At 60.4% G+C, this 14,087-nt stretch overlaps 1 protein-coding gene across 1 annotated transcript; it reads right to left on the bottom strand.

The window, feature by feature from the left end:
* Positions 1 to 579: 579 nt before the first annotated feature.
* On the bottom strand, positions 580 to 12,117 carry LOC309805685 (putative palmitoyltransferase ZDHHC11B). The gene is made up of 5 exons (XM_082623807.1): positions 10,507 to 12,117; positions 5,166 to 5,341; positions 4,696 to 4,797; positions 3,500 to 3,624; positions 580 to 2,862 (listed from the first exon to the last, which is right to left on the bottom strand). The coding sequence occupies exons 1-5, from the start codon at positions 10,831 to 10,833 to the stop codon at positions 2,462 to 2,464; spliced, it is 1,131 nt and encodes a 376-aa protein (XP_082479933.1). The 5' UTR covers positions 10,834 to 12,117; the 3' UTR covers positions 580 to 2,461.
* Between the last annotated feature and the right edge of the window lie 1,970 nt (positions 12,118 to 14,087).

Here is a 14,087-nt window from a genome sequence, read left to right as displayed (position 1 = left end):
TCTACACATTTTCTGGGTACAAGTCTATGATCTGCAAATAATCATTTGTGTCTGTGGCTTTTATTTTCATTTTCTTCATGCTGGCCTTTGAAGAGTGGATGTTAATTTTGCTGAGCAGCTGAAGAAATGGGCGGCCTGAACGGAGTCGGCCCTGCTGACTCAACCTTGGGGAGAGTGAGCTCGGAAATGACACAACACACACGTGCACACTACATGCCAAACTCACGCACAGGCACATACAGCCACACACATACACACCAACACAGAAGCGAAGGACTGTGCCTAAGTGGTCCTAGCTGCAAGGTGACCTTGGGTCTTGCCCCGGCCCTGCATGAACCTGGATGGTGAAGCAGAGAGACGTCCAGTACCTGTGACAACTCGTTTCCTTGTGGGGTCACATCTCTCTGCACTGCCGGGGGATTCGAGCTCTGTTCTTCTTCGTCCTGATTTAGGTAATCATATGTGCTCAGCTTCTTGGCCCCTAGAAAGGAGGACGGAGGCAAGGGGCAGAGTCACCCTCCATGAGCTGCGCAGCGGCCCCGCCCTCTGTGTCCGGGGCAGTGGCGGCTGGTTCCCAGGCCACCCCAAGCCCGGCTGGCCTTGGGCCGCGGCCAGCAGCGGCCCACCAGCCCCGTCCCGGGCAGGGGAGCCATGGCCCTGCGTCCCTCACAGGCCCGTAAAGCCAAGGTGGACGGGGGAGTGCTGAGCCCAGCTCCGTGTTAATCAAGGTGAGATACCAGCTCCCACACGTGGCGGAAGGACCCCAGGTTGTTAGCAGAAACTCTCAAACACGTTTGCCAGTAGAAAAGCACTATTAACGAAAGCACGCGCCGTGCCCGTTTCACTCGTGTGCCTTCGCGGAGGGGCCAACCTTTCCCTGAAAACTAACAAACGTGAGAGCAGAGGGTTGACCATCATTTCTGAAAAGCGAAAAGGGCCACCCACAGAAGCCTATTTGCCGCTTGAGGAGCAGACGGAGGGCCGCCTGCCCTCACAAGTCCTCACAAGGCCTCACAAGACCCGCTCGGCTGCTACCCCGCGGGGGCCCGAGGCTCAGAACCCCTTCCCCGTCCGCTTCCCTGAGGGTTCCTCCAAGGGCTTTTGCTTCGTTTGCCTTATCTTTCTTGATTAACTGCACACATTCCCTCAGAACCTGTGTCACACTTTGAGGATGTAAACTTGACCCTGTTTGTATTCTCGTGAAAATATTCATTCTTCCGTGTGGGTTTGCACAAACACCACCAAATCCAGACTGAGACACCCCTGCGTGCCTCCGGAGCTCACCCTCTTCTGAGCGCACTTCGCGTGAGGTGTGGCGATCGGACTGCAGTGATCAAGCAGAGGAGGGGACACGGACGCAGAGCCTCACACACCGCGTGGCCTGGGAGCTGTGGCCGGAGCCCGGCCTCACTGAGGAAGGGCCACCTGTGTCCACTCGCCTTGCAGGGCCCACCCGGCAGCTCGGGCCGCTGGAGGACCCTCTTCTTCCTCAGCATCTTCCATGGCGCTTTCTCTCCCACTTGCGGTGCCCGGCTCTCCCTTGGGCCTCCGGCCCGAGGGTTTCACTCCGATTGCACGCTGAGCACTCGCCACTGCGCTGAGCCTGGACTGAATTCCGACTCGCCACTGCGCTGAGTCTGACCCCGCAGAGACTGAGGGGTCGCGAGGATGTTAAGTAGATACGTTCCAGGGTACTCTTACTGTAACTACCAATAGCTAAATCCCAACGTTTTCCTGGAAATCCATTCTTGGAGGTTCAAAGACCCTAAAATAAACCCACTCGGTCCTGAGTCCCGCACGTCTCCCCCTGTACAGGCCTCCTGTGTGTCCTCATGCTCGGTGACGGTGGCACCACTAGCCCCTGGACACTCCTGTCCTTACATGTCCAGCCGGCCACCGAGTCCTGTGGGCTTGACTTCTCCAGGCCCCTCCTCACTCCTGCGGACTCACCGCGTCCCATCAGCTGCAGAAGTGCAGAGAGCAGCGCTTGGGCATGCTCCGCCTGGACAGACGCAGCGGCCCCCGACACGCACCCCGGCCCCGAGCCCAGGGCCCTGCTGGCCCCGCCGTGCACGCAGGAGCTGGGGGAGCCGTCCGGGGCTTCCAGGGCGGGTTCTGCCCTCGTCTCTGGCTCAGCAGGGCATGGCGGGCGCCGGAGCACCCGGCACGGCCACCACAGGCGCCTTGCCTTCCCTTTGGGGCCGCAGAGGTTGGTGACGGTCGTGACTTCCAAACAAAGGCTTCACAGGGTGCGGGACAGGCCTCCTCCCCTCATTTTAAAGGCAGATGGAGCCTGCCCCGGGCAGCTGCCGTGCGGACACGAGAAAACCACCGGTTCTCCGTCAAGCGAGTTTGGTTAGTGGAGACGCCATCGCTGAGTTCAGTGCTCTTCGTTGTTAGGGTTTCTGGTTGTTGCTCTTCTAAACCTCCCTGCTCTTTTCCACAGTGTCCTGTTCCTGCCTCATGGATTCTGTTCCTTTTTCCGTCTCTGAACACCGTCCTGACCACTTCCTGAACCTCCTTTATGTTTCCCGCAGGACTTGGAACAGAACTCAGCCCTCCTGCCCCTCGCGGGGTGTTTCTTCTCTTCCTGTGACTTGTCCTTTGTGCTCTGAGCTTGTTTCTGGCGGAGGCTGCCTGCCCGGGGACCCATGTGAACACAGGGGCGAAGGCTGGCCAACACGGGGCAGCCCAGGGGGCACGTACTCAAGTAGAGGTGGAACACGAGCAGCTGACCGACCAGCACGAGGCTGGCGAGCTCAAGCAGCAGCATCAGCACCACGATGCCCAGGAAGACCGGGGCGCCCGTCCTCACAGGGAAAAGCGGAAGGAGCAGTAGCCACGTGTTCTGGTCGGAGACACCTGTGCCGGGGGGAGAGAGACGCGCATCCAGCTCCTGCTGACAAGGTCGCACCTCTCGTCAGGTGAGTACCTGGAGGCAGAGCTTGGCAGTGGGGGAGGGAACACCAGCCCGAGGGAGTGACTCCCTGCCCAGGTGAGCCCCTCCCTGCCCAGGTGAGCCCTTCCTCCTCGCCCAGGTGTGCTCTGCCTGGCCTAAGTACCCTTGCAGCCCCTCCTGACTGCGGTGGGTATATCACGATCCACTTTCTGGATCTGGAAGGTAAGGCTGGGAGAGGGTAACTAGGTGCCCAGGTCACAGAGCCTGACCCCGGCGTCCACTGCGCTGCCCCGCTGGGCCCTCCCCACTCTAACTAGAGCTGGAAGGTCAGAGCCCCCACCTGGGGCATTTCCAGGATACAGTCCTCTGTGACCCAAGGGGACCTGACACCACAGCCATGCGGCTTCCAACAATTAAGTGAAGAAAAACAGAGAAGGGTCATGTGCTGGCCAGTGAAGACCGAATTCCAGCTCAAGCGTCTTCACCCCACAACTCAGCCTGGACAGGTGCTCGACCCCGGGCTGCCCTACGTGGCCCCCCAGAAGGAAGGTGGCGGGAGGGGAGGCCCGGGCCCGGGCCCGGGCCCGGGGCAGTGCATACTCCCGTAGTGTGGGTCGGTGCGCAGCCTGGCGGGGTTGATGAAGTACTGGGTGAAGATGTACAGCAGCATGGCGACCACACACAGCAGTCCGGCCGACGCTGAGGCCACTGAGGCGAAGAAGTACCTGTGGGACGAGAGCCTGCTCGGGCGGCTGCACAGCCCGGGCCCTGGGAGCCAGCGGCACGCGCGCCGGGGCCCAGGGCAGTGTGCGCGACCCGGGGTCGCCCCTGCTGAGGGTGTGCCCCGGCCGCCGTCCCGCAGCCCGTCCCCCTCTGGCTCCCGACCTTTGGGCTTCTCTCTCCTGCTCTCGGGGTGACCGCACAGACCCACGGCCCCGGGGCCTCCCCTGCGGTTTCTGTTGCTCCACAACACGCACCTGAGATCTCACTCGGTCCTACAGGAGGGCCCTAACCCTAACACTAAGCACCCCAGCTCACAAGAGGGAGACGGAGGCTCAGACACGGGGCACGACTGGTCCAAGCCGGCCCCTCCCGGGTCCCCTTCTCCTGCTGGTTCAGACCCGGCTCCCTCCCAGCCACCACCAAGGGCACGGCCGGCCGGGGTGCTGATGCCAGCGCCAAGGAGCGGGGCCACACTGCCTTCGAAAAGCACACCCGTCAGGGCTGCGTGCTTCGGTTTTAGACCCAAATCACTGCTGCACTCTGCGCACAAAAGACCCCGAGAATGGTCTCCCCGTCCGAACAAATAAACCCTGGGTGGCAATTCCTGGAATACGGTTCCACTAAAACGCCTTCCTTTAGTCTTTCTGCTGTAATACCTTTAACATTTTCAGTGTTAAACAGTGTCTGTGGTTCACCTGAAGTCGCCGTGAGGTCCTGCCCTGAGGTCCTCCCCCAATGCCCCAGATAACCCCGCACAGGCCAACCCTGTTGCGTGCCAGGCCCCCCCACCCCGCCGTCCTGCCGACCCTGCCCAGTGGACATGGGGAGGCGCCCGCCAGGAGAGCCCTCTCAGCCAGCTCTGTGCTTGGAGCCGCCGTCGGGACCTCCTGGCCCCCTCGGTGCTCTTCACGGCAGGGCCACACCCCTCACCCGTCCCCACGGCAGGTGGACCTTGAGGTGCTCGGCCAGTTAGGAGGCCCCTTAAGGAGGCTCGTCCCGGAGGAGGGGGAGCAAGCCGCGTGAGGGGTGAGTGCCACCCCAGGCCCCACGTCCCAGGCGGGGAGACCCCTCACCAGTAATTCCTGCTCCCCACGCAGTTGTTAAGCCATTTGCAGTGATGGTCGAAGCCTGAGACACACTTGTTGCAGGTGATACAATGTTTGGACTTCACATTCCTGGAAGGAAGGTCGGGAGGGGCCGCCCGTCAGAGCCCCTGTCTGCCTGCAGGGCCAACCTCACGCTGGGCGCCGTCACAAGGTACCAGGGCCTGAGGCCCGGAGGCTGAGTCAGATCCCTCCCGGCCCCTACTGACACCCTTGGGGCCCTGAGCAGCCCCGGGCTGGGATCCGGTCGGCGGCAGAGGCTTGTGTGAGACCCAAGGCCACAGCGCTCCTGCCCCGGCCTGGCGGGGGGCTGTGTGTCGGGGCCCCTGCTTCTCTGCAAAAGGGGCGGCGCCCGTCGGCTGCTGGGGACCAGGTGCTCCCGAGCCCAGCCCACCCCCGCGGGACGGCGCGGGGGTCCCCTCGCACGGCTGGGTACTCACACAGTGACCCTGCACAGGTGACAGTACTGCCTCTCGATGACATGTGCGTGTTTGGACCGGTCGAAGGTCGGCACAGACCGTGAGTAGTTCTTGAGGCGGACACTGGCTTCGGCCGGGTCGATGGAAACCACCACCAGGTGGGCCAAGATGTAGAAGAGCCAAATCCCGCCGGTCACCTGGGGGTTGTCAAGGACAGCTCGGCCTGGGCGGCACGCGCGAGGGGCCCACTCCGGGTGGCCGGGTGGCCAGGCCCCAGGCAGCCACGGGAGCCTGTGCCTGGCCGGGAATGGGAGCGGCCCCTCTGGCTCCTGCGCGCCCAGCAGAACCCGCCCGAGTCCTTTGCCCCTGAGGGACAGAGCAGGGCCCGCCGGAGGCCGTGGCCCTGCGACCCAAGCGGAGCTTCGCTGGGACAGCGGGAGAGGCCCGTGTGTGTCCGCGGGCACCGAGCCTGGCGCCGAAGCCAGGCTGTGGAGGTCCTTGGGGCAGGGAGGCCACACTGAGCGCACATGCCATCAGGAGAAGGAGGGAGGGAGGGAGGGAGGGTTCCAGTACCCCCAGTGAGCCTCTGTGGTGAGTGGGCCGGGGCTGTCTGTCTGTCTGTCTCTGTCTCTCGCTGTCTCCCCCAAGCCCAGGACCCCCCAGGCCCACTCCAGCTCCCACGCCCTCCAGGGCTCCCAGGGTAAAATCAATTCCTCAGATCCCACCCTCTCCACCTCCTCTTCAGGAACTGACACACGGTCCCCATGGAAACCAAACAGAAGGGGAGGAAGTGTCGGCCTGGCCTGCCCATCAGCCCTGCCCTGCTTCCCAGGATGGGTCTGAGCTGGGAGGGTTCGGGTTCACAGGTCCAGCTCCTGCGAGGGCGGCCTGGGCGTGGTGCGGAGACGCCTCTCTCCGCCCGCCCACAGGGTCTCGTGGCAAAGCCGCATGTGCACAGGGTCTACGGTGCCTGTACAGAGGCCCACCGGCAGTGCAGACTCTGAGCAAAGAGGCCCCTCTTCTGGGGTCCTTCTCAGGCTGCACCGCGTTGGGGGTCCAGGGCCTGCTGGCCCTGCCTGTAATGCTCAGCCGCAGTGGAGCCGCCCTGGGGCTCTGGGGCTTGTGCTCACAGGCGCGGTCCTGCCTGGACCAAGCATCCCTGCTGCACGGTGAGCCTCAGTGGGGAGCTGGTCTGGCCAAAGCTGCTTGGCCTCCCTTGTCCTCCAGCCTCCAGTGCAGACCCAGGGCCCTGGGTGCCAGGCGTGGGGCACCAGAGGCCCGGCCCAGCCAGGGGGCACAGAGACCACGGTGAGGGCGAGAGAGCCGAGGACCAGCCAGGCCAGGGGACCGACACAGGGAACGGGACTGACCAGATCCCGCAGTGACACCCTTCCTGTGGCCTGGACCTCCCTGCCCCTGCTGTCCAGCAGACGGAGCCACGCTCCTGGGCAGGGTGTGGGGCAGTGGGCAGGTGGTCAGCGGCCAGCCTGCACTGTCCCATCTGGAGATGCCAGCAAGGTCCGGGCACGCTGGTGCCCCTACGCCCGCGTCCCGAGGCCTGAGGCACAGCTGACACAGCACTGTTTGTGTGGTTGCTGTGGCAACGGGAGCGTGTCCTGAGCGCAGGACACAGGCGGGGGCACAGCCCGGGACAGGAGATGTGGCAGGAAGTCGCGCTGCGGCCCAGGTGCGGCCCTGCTCTGCGGAGCTAGAGTAGGCCGGTCCCCATCAGACGGCGGGGGGCGGGGCCGGGAGGGTGGACAGGAGGGCAGCTGGGAGGCTGGAGCCCAGTGTGGCCCAAGGGCTCTGTCCACACGTCCACACTCGGCTCCACACGAGACCGCCGCCAGGGAGGGCGGGGGGACAGCAGCCCACGCTCAGACCCTCAGCCTCACGGGGGAGGTGCCCGGGGGCCCAACCCAAGCCTGACAGGCAGCCCTGCAGAGCCCCTAAACCTGCAGGTGCCCGGGGGTTCCCGAGACCCCGATGCGGTGGGCCAAGCTGCCACGGCCCCTCAGACGTCACACGTCTGCCACAGGTACGCGCGTGGGCCCACCTGCCTGCCCGCGTCTGCGTTTGCCAGAGACGACCCGGCCACTCCCGCTGTCGGTCACACACTCAGTGGCCGTCACCGAGCCCCCAGAATAGAAGGTGCCACAGGCGGGGTGTCGCGCCCTCAAGCTGCCAGCTTTCACTTTCGATGTAATTTTATCTCAGGAGCGTCTTAGGTTCAAGTAAATAATAAGAAGAACCCGGTCTGCCTTCTCACTTCCCCTGCAAAGCAGGGCCCCGAGCTGTTCTGAGGACGCGGCGGTCCCCTAGCAACTATCTTTGTTCAGTAAACAAACAGCACCGGGCGCCAGCCCAGGATGCCCGCCCTGTCACACGGCCGCCTCGCCGGTCCTGCAGCGGGAGGGCGCGGCCCCCGCGGAGCTGCCCTACCGCTGCCTGGGTCCCAGAGGAGCCCCACCCCGCCCAGTGCTTTCCGCAGGCCAAGGGCGGCCAGGCTTCCGCACGGTGACCCCCACGCTGCACGTGCAGCCTTGCTGACGCTTCCCTGTCTCCACCGGGCCCACGGAATGCCACCCGGCTTCCTGAAATCCCGCGGCCCTGACCCGGGACACTGCTCTCCCTGCTCCTGGGTCGCTGCAGGCGCCGAGTGACGCTGGCGCGCCCTAGTGGCCAGAGCATGGCGCCCAAGTGCAGCTGCCTGGGCCTGAGGAACATCGCTGGGGCAGTGGCGGGTCTGGGGGGCAGGAAACTGGACCAGAAAACATGTCCTGAAGGCCGTCTGAGCTCTGAACAGCCAGGGACGCCATCCTGCATCCACCGCTTGGGACAGGCAGGAGGGGGCCACACAGACTGGGTGCTGAGCCACCCAGAGGCAAGAGGCCCACCAGGGGGCCAGGACTCTGGGAAGAAATGGCCGTCCACGTGGGACGGGGTGCACTTGACCCCGGGGCTCCTTGCTGTGCACAAAGCAGGTAAGCACTCACAGTGGCTACTGGACAAAGCACACAGGACACTCAAAAAGGCTCCAAGGGCCAAAACTCAGCTAAGTTTTGGGCCGAAAGAGAATGAAGATACAGCATCATAGCCAGCACATAAGCAAAGACCCACAGGTGAGGCTGAACTGTGTCCCCAAAAGATGTTGAAGTCCTAACCCCAGGAACTGTGAATGATTTTACTTGAAAATGGGGTCTTTGCAGATGATCAAGTTGAGATGAGGTCCTCATGGTGGGTCCTGATCTCATAGGACTGGGGTCCTTATAAGAGGAGAAGATCAGGACTCAGACACGCACAGCGGGACAACCCTGTGAGGACGCAGAGGTGGTGGCATCTAAAGCCAAGGGATGCCTGAGGCCACCGGAGCTGGGACAGGTCCTGGGAACTTCAGAGGGAGCACGGCCCTGCCAAACCAGTTGGACCTCTGGCCTCCATCTTTGTGCCTCCGTGCCTCTGTGCGTGTGGCAGAGTGGGTGCCCATATGTGTGGCTGGTTTGTGACTTGTGCATTGTATGTATATTTGTGTGTTTGTAGGTCTGTGTGTGCTTGCACCTAGGGGGGAAATTATAGCTTCAGATACGACAAAAAGAAAAAAGGTCTAAAATCAATGGCCTAAGTTTCCACCTTAAGAAGGTAGAAAAAACAGAACTTCCCTGGTGGTCCAGTGGGTAAGACTCTGCGTTTGATCCCTGGTCGGAGAGCTAGATCCCGCATGCCGCAACTAAGAGTTCACTTGTTGCAACTAAAAGCTCCCACGTGCCACAGTGAAGATCCCACGTGCCACAGCAAAGACCTGGCACAGCCAAAATAAATAAATAAATGGATAAAGATAAATCTTAAAAGAAAAAAAGAAGGTAGAAAAAGAGGAAATTAAAGCCACAATACATTGAAAATAAATAGTAAAAATAAAAGCAGAAATTCAAAAAAATAAAACAGGGAAAATCAGTAAGTCCAAAAGCTGACTCTCTGAATAACTGATAAAAGCAATAAACCCTAGGAAGACTGATCAGCAGTGGCATCACGGCAGATCTTACAGATAACAGGAAATAGTGCAAATAATTTTATTCCAAGAAATTTGACAATTTAGACAAAATACTAAAATGTCTTGAAAAACATGACTTGCCAAAACAGACAGAAGATGAAACAGAAAAGCTGAAGAGCTCTTTTCCTATTCAGGAAACTGATCACTGCAAACCTTACCACAAAGAAATCTATCTCTATGACCTCGAGGGGAAAAAATGGGCCTCATCTGAGTGAGAGGCACTCCAGGCAGATGCCCTGCTTTTTCTGACTGATTGGGGCTCAGGGGGCCCCACATCTGCAAAACAACAAGTGTCAATCTTGGTAACGTCCCATGGGATTTTTTAGATGAGATAAGAAGAATGGTGGTGTGGAGACAAAAGTCTCTGTCAGATGCAAACTGGGGCATTCCAGTGAAATTTCATGATGTCTGGGGTTTTTAAAGATACTCAGTGTATGTGTGTGAGATATGAAACAACACTGGCAAAATCTTAACTGGTGAAGCTGAGTACCTGGTAGCTGGGGTCCATCACACTGCTCTCTCCACTTCTTCAAAGCTGAAAGGCGCCACGATAAGGGGCTGGGAGGCCCCGGGAGACAGAGGGCCCTTCTTGGTCCTGACACCTCCCTCGCGCCCGATCCCCACCACTGACACACACCTGGCCAGGGGCACGGGGCAGCCTAGGAGACGAGGCAGGCAGTGTAGCCACAGGCGCAAACACCCCACTCTTAGAAGCTGGTTCCAATGCCCACATCGCAGCAGCCCAGCCTGTCCACTGGCTGTAACGTGTGGCGACCCTCAGTGTGAGGGCCGGGGTTCCTGGTGGAGTCCCGCGCCACCCCGACGCCCACCCCAGCATTCAGAGCAGACGTCTCTCGCCCAGAACACAGCCACCACACATTATCACAGACGTCAGCGCCTCGGCTCCACATAGGTGACCCTCGCGGGGGCACGCGAGCTCTTCAAGTCCTTATTAAAACCCACCAATCCTCTTGGACAGCACAGAGCAACCGCTCAGCCATGGTTGGGAAAGTGCGTGGCCCGTCTGCGGCTCCCCCGCTCCTGGGGTCTCTGTCCACCCGGGACCCTCCCACCCCTGCTGCCAGCTGGGCACCCTCTCCCGGCCCCAGCGCTGGTGGGCACTTGTAGCCCAGACCCTGAGGCGGCGGCGGCCTGGAGGACAGCTGTGGGGTTTCCAGCACTGTGACAGTGGGAGCCGGGGCGGAGGGCAGGTCTGACCACCTCTGCGGGTGGCCTGGAGCCAGGCCTACTGGAGGCCCCTCCGGGACCCCCTCGCCCCCTTAGATGACAGCAATGCCCCCAGTAAAAGGATACACTGTAGGCAATGTATCTCCACTCGGGTGGCAGGAAGGGAATGAAGATGCCAAAGGTGGTGAAGGTCAGGATCAGGAACACGATCCAGATCACGACCTGAAAGCAGTGGATGGGCTGCGACCAGCCATTCACCCTGGACCGCCTGGGTGGCACAGTCTCCGTGCTCTTCCTGGACATGGTTCCTCGGAGGGTGAGCCTCGAGATCCTGGCACAGAACGCCATCTGCAAGGCAGGACGGGGCATGGCAGGCCATGTTCTCCTGCCCTCGTGGCCCGGGGACTCGGGGTGGGACCCACGGCCCAGCATTGCCCGGGGCCCCGGTGACATCACAGCTGCGGAAAACAGCTCTTGGGGGGGGGTGTGGCCCCCTGGATGAGGAACAAAGGGCACCCCCTGCCCCCCACCATGACCGCAGGGCGGGCAGCTCCCAGCCCCTCATGGCCTGGGGGCCACTTGCAGCAATGAGTCTGGGGGCTGGTTTATAGATGCACACGCCTCATCAGAAGACTCATGGGATATGGTGGACCCAGTGAGGAAAAGGTCCTCATCCCCGGGGAAACCGAGGGCGGGGCAGGAAAAGCCAACTTTAGCTGGTGTGATCATGTGACACTTTCATCCACCAGAAATCCTACAAGTTTCCCCTGTGGCAGGAGAGGCCACATTTCCAGAGTCCTGTGTTTTTCCTTCCACAGGAACAGGCCCTCCAGGGGTGGGAGGGAACCAGCCAGTCAGGTGGGCAGGGCCACTGGGAAAGGGAGGGACATGGCCAGGGAGGCTGTCGGGTGTTTGGGGGTGCTGGAGGGGGCAAGGATGTTAACGGCTGTTACAGGTGGAATGTTGAGGTTAGAAGGCCCCGTGCACGGCCTTCATTGTCTCTTCAGGAAGAAATGCACAGAAAATACAGCTGATATTAATGTGTTACTCTGGGAAGAGACAGAAATGTTGAAAAATATTCTAAGACTCTTTTTTTCTGTGAGCTGTGACTTCCCCTTGGGGATTGTCCTAAGAGCAGGTTTCAGCTGCTGGCCACAGCTTTTGGTCATCTGCTCTGGCCCTCTGGATGTGACGCCATGTGGACATCGGGACACAGCAGCCCTGAGTTTGCGTGGGTTTCATGAGCATCTAATAGCACATCTGTACAACACAACCAAGGCACCAGGGGTTCAGAACCCAGAAAGGCAGGCTTGGTATTGAAACATGATTCCCAGATGAAAGCATTCAGATGGAAGGGCCAACTAACAGAAAAGATGTTGCCAAAAATCAAACTCCAGTCACGTGCAAGGTCACATCAAGGGATTACTGCAGATCTTGAAACAGAGACGTGTGGAAGGGATAATTGTGAGAGCAAATTTAAGTGACACAGACACAATGTGTGTCTGTCAGGGTTTCCAGAAGAGGAAAAGGAAGAGGGCGTGAGAGAAACAAGAGAAGTGAAGCAATGTCCGCACTGCAAGGAGATTGAAGACTAAATTATCCTCCAAGAACCAGACAGTGGAAAGAAGACATCTACGGTGGTGAAAATGCGAGCTTCCAGGACACAGAGTCCTACAGGTGTCCCGGAAGAAGGAACAATGACATCACCTATGACATGATGTAACTGGCATTTATCAAGTTCAAGTGCTGAGTCTTCTGTCCTGAGATGGACCAGCCAGCCTGTCACTGAAGGTGAGATAGAGCAAGCCCCCAGGAGGCTTGGAGACTCAAGCGCACCCACTCACCTTTTCCCAGAGGTCTTCTGAAAAGATTTACTCCATCAGACCTGAGAGTCACCCTGACACCCCGGGCACTTCAAGTTCAGAATGCAGGGCCGAGCGGGTGGGTCTTCAGTGAAAGCCGGAGCCCACGGCGCTGGCCGTGCGGACACCCGCCAGCCCGTCAGCAGGCCCGCCATGTGGTGGCGCGAGGTGGCGCCCGGGCCCCCCCGACCCTGACCCAGGGCCCCCTGCACACACACCTGGCAACCGTGGCCTAAGTCCTTCCTCTCCAGGACCTGCGCTGGGACGTCGGGATCAGCTGGGTTGTTCCGACCAAGAGGACCTGGGGGAGGAGAGAGCTGATGGGGTGGAGGGGCCGCGGCTCACGCTCGTCCCGCGTCTCTCCTCGTGAGCCGCGCCCTGCGGCCTGAGCCCCGCCTCCCCGCGCGGCCGAGGGGACACGCGGGGTGACGAGGGCCACGCAGGGCTGCGAGCGCGCGTCATCCGTGGGACGTTCACGCGGGGCCGGGCCCTCTGCCCCGAGACGGGACTGTCCCCACCTTCTTGTCAGGCTCCACCTCCCACTGCAGCCTTGGCTTGTCCTGCCAGCTCCTCTGCGTTCAGCCCTCTGCCAGGAGCCTGGTCCCCCGTCGCCACGGCCACCGGAACCCTGCCGGTCGCTAGGCGACAGGCTCTCCTGCCCCAACCGTCCTGAGACACAGCTCCACACTGCTGCTGCACGCGGACACACAGCACACGCCACACACGCAGGCACGCACACACACCACACACACACACACACCACACACACACATACACACACACAAAACACACAATCCGCACATGCCACAGACACATGCCACACACGTCGCCACAAATACACACACCACACACACACACACAATCACACACGCCACACAGACACACAGCACATAGCACACACCACTCGCCACAGCTGCACACACTCTCAGGTTTCTGGGCTCATTTCTCACTGCTCAGTGTTTTCCAGGCTATTTCCTGGGCTGGGGCCCTGGGGCCATCTTGTGCCCCTGCCCACCCTGGGAACAGCCGCCTTCTCCCTCCGTGCCCTGTCCTGGTGCCACCTCCTCTGGGACATCCTGATTTCACTATAGGGCAGACCGCTGGTGTCGGGCTCAGGAAATTAGCCGTTTGGGGCATGATGGTGCCTGGGTCCACTTTTTGCCCCATTTTGGTTCCTGCATCTTGTTTTCCAGCCTCCCTGGGGCTCCAGAGTCTGTGTTTGGTGCTGGGATGACCCGTAAGGTCATCGTCACCTCCAGGCCCCCGACACGACCATGGCCAAGATTCACAGGCCGTGGTCGCCATGGAAGCAGGGGGGGTCCCAGATCTCCTAACCTGTCCGCAGTGCGGACAGAGCCCCTCCCCAACCCCGTCCCCCATCTGTTCCCACCCCATCCACACTGCCCCCACCCCAAGAAAAGTGAAGCAATGTCCGCACTGCAAGGAGATTGAAGACTAAATTATCCTCCAAGAACCAGACAGTGGAAAGAAGACATCTACGGTGGTGAAAATGCGAGCTTCCAGGACACAGAGTCCTACAGGTGTCCCGGAAGAAGGAACAATGACATCACCTATGACATGATGTAACTGGCATTTATCAAGTTCAAGTGCTGAGTCTTCTGTCCTGAGATGGACCAGCCAGCCTGTCACTGAAGGTGAGATAGAGCAAGCCCCCAGGAGGCTTGGAGACTCAAGCGCACCCACTCACCTTTTCCCAGAGGTCTTCTGAAAAGATTTACTCCATCAGACCTGAGAGTCACCCTGACACCCCGGGCACTTCAAGTTCAGAATGCAGGGCCGAGCGGGTGGGTCTTCAGTGAAAGCCGGAGCCCACGGCGCTGGCCG

The sequence above is a fragment of the Mesoplodon mirus genome (genome assembly GCF_964341445.2).
Source record: "Mesoplodon mirus genome assembly, chromosome: 5".
Classification (NCBI taxonomy): domain Eukaryota; kingdom Metazoa; phylum Chordata; class Mammalia; order Artiodactyla; family Ziphiidae; genus Mesoplodon; species Mesoplodon mirus.
Note: the sequence above shows the minus strand (reverse complement) of the source record. Positions and strands in the feature narration are given on the sequence as shown.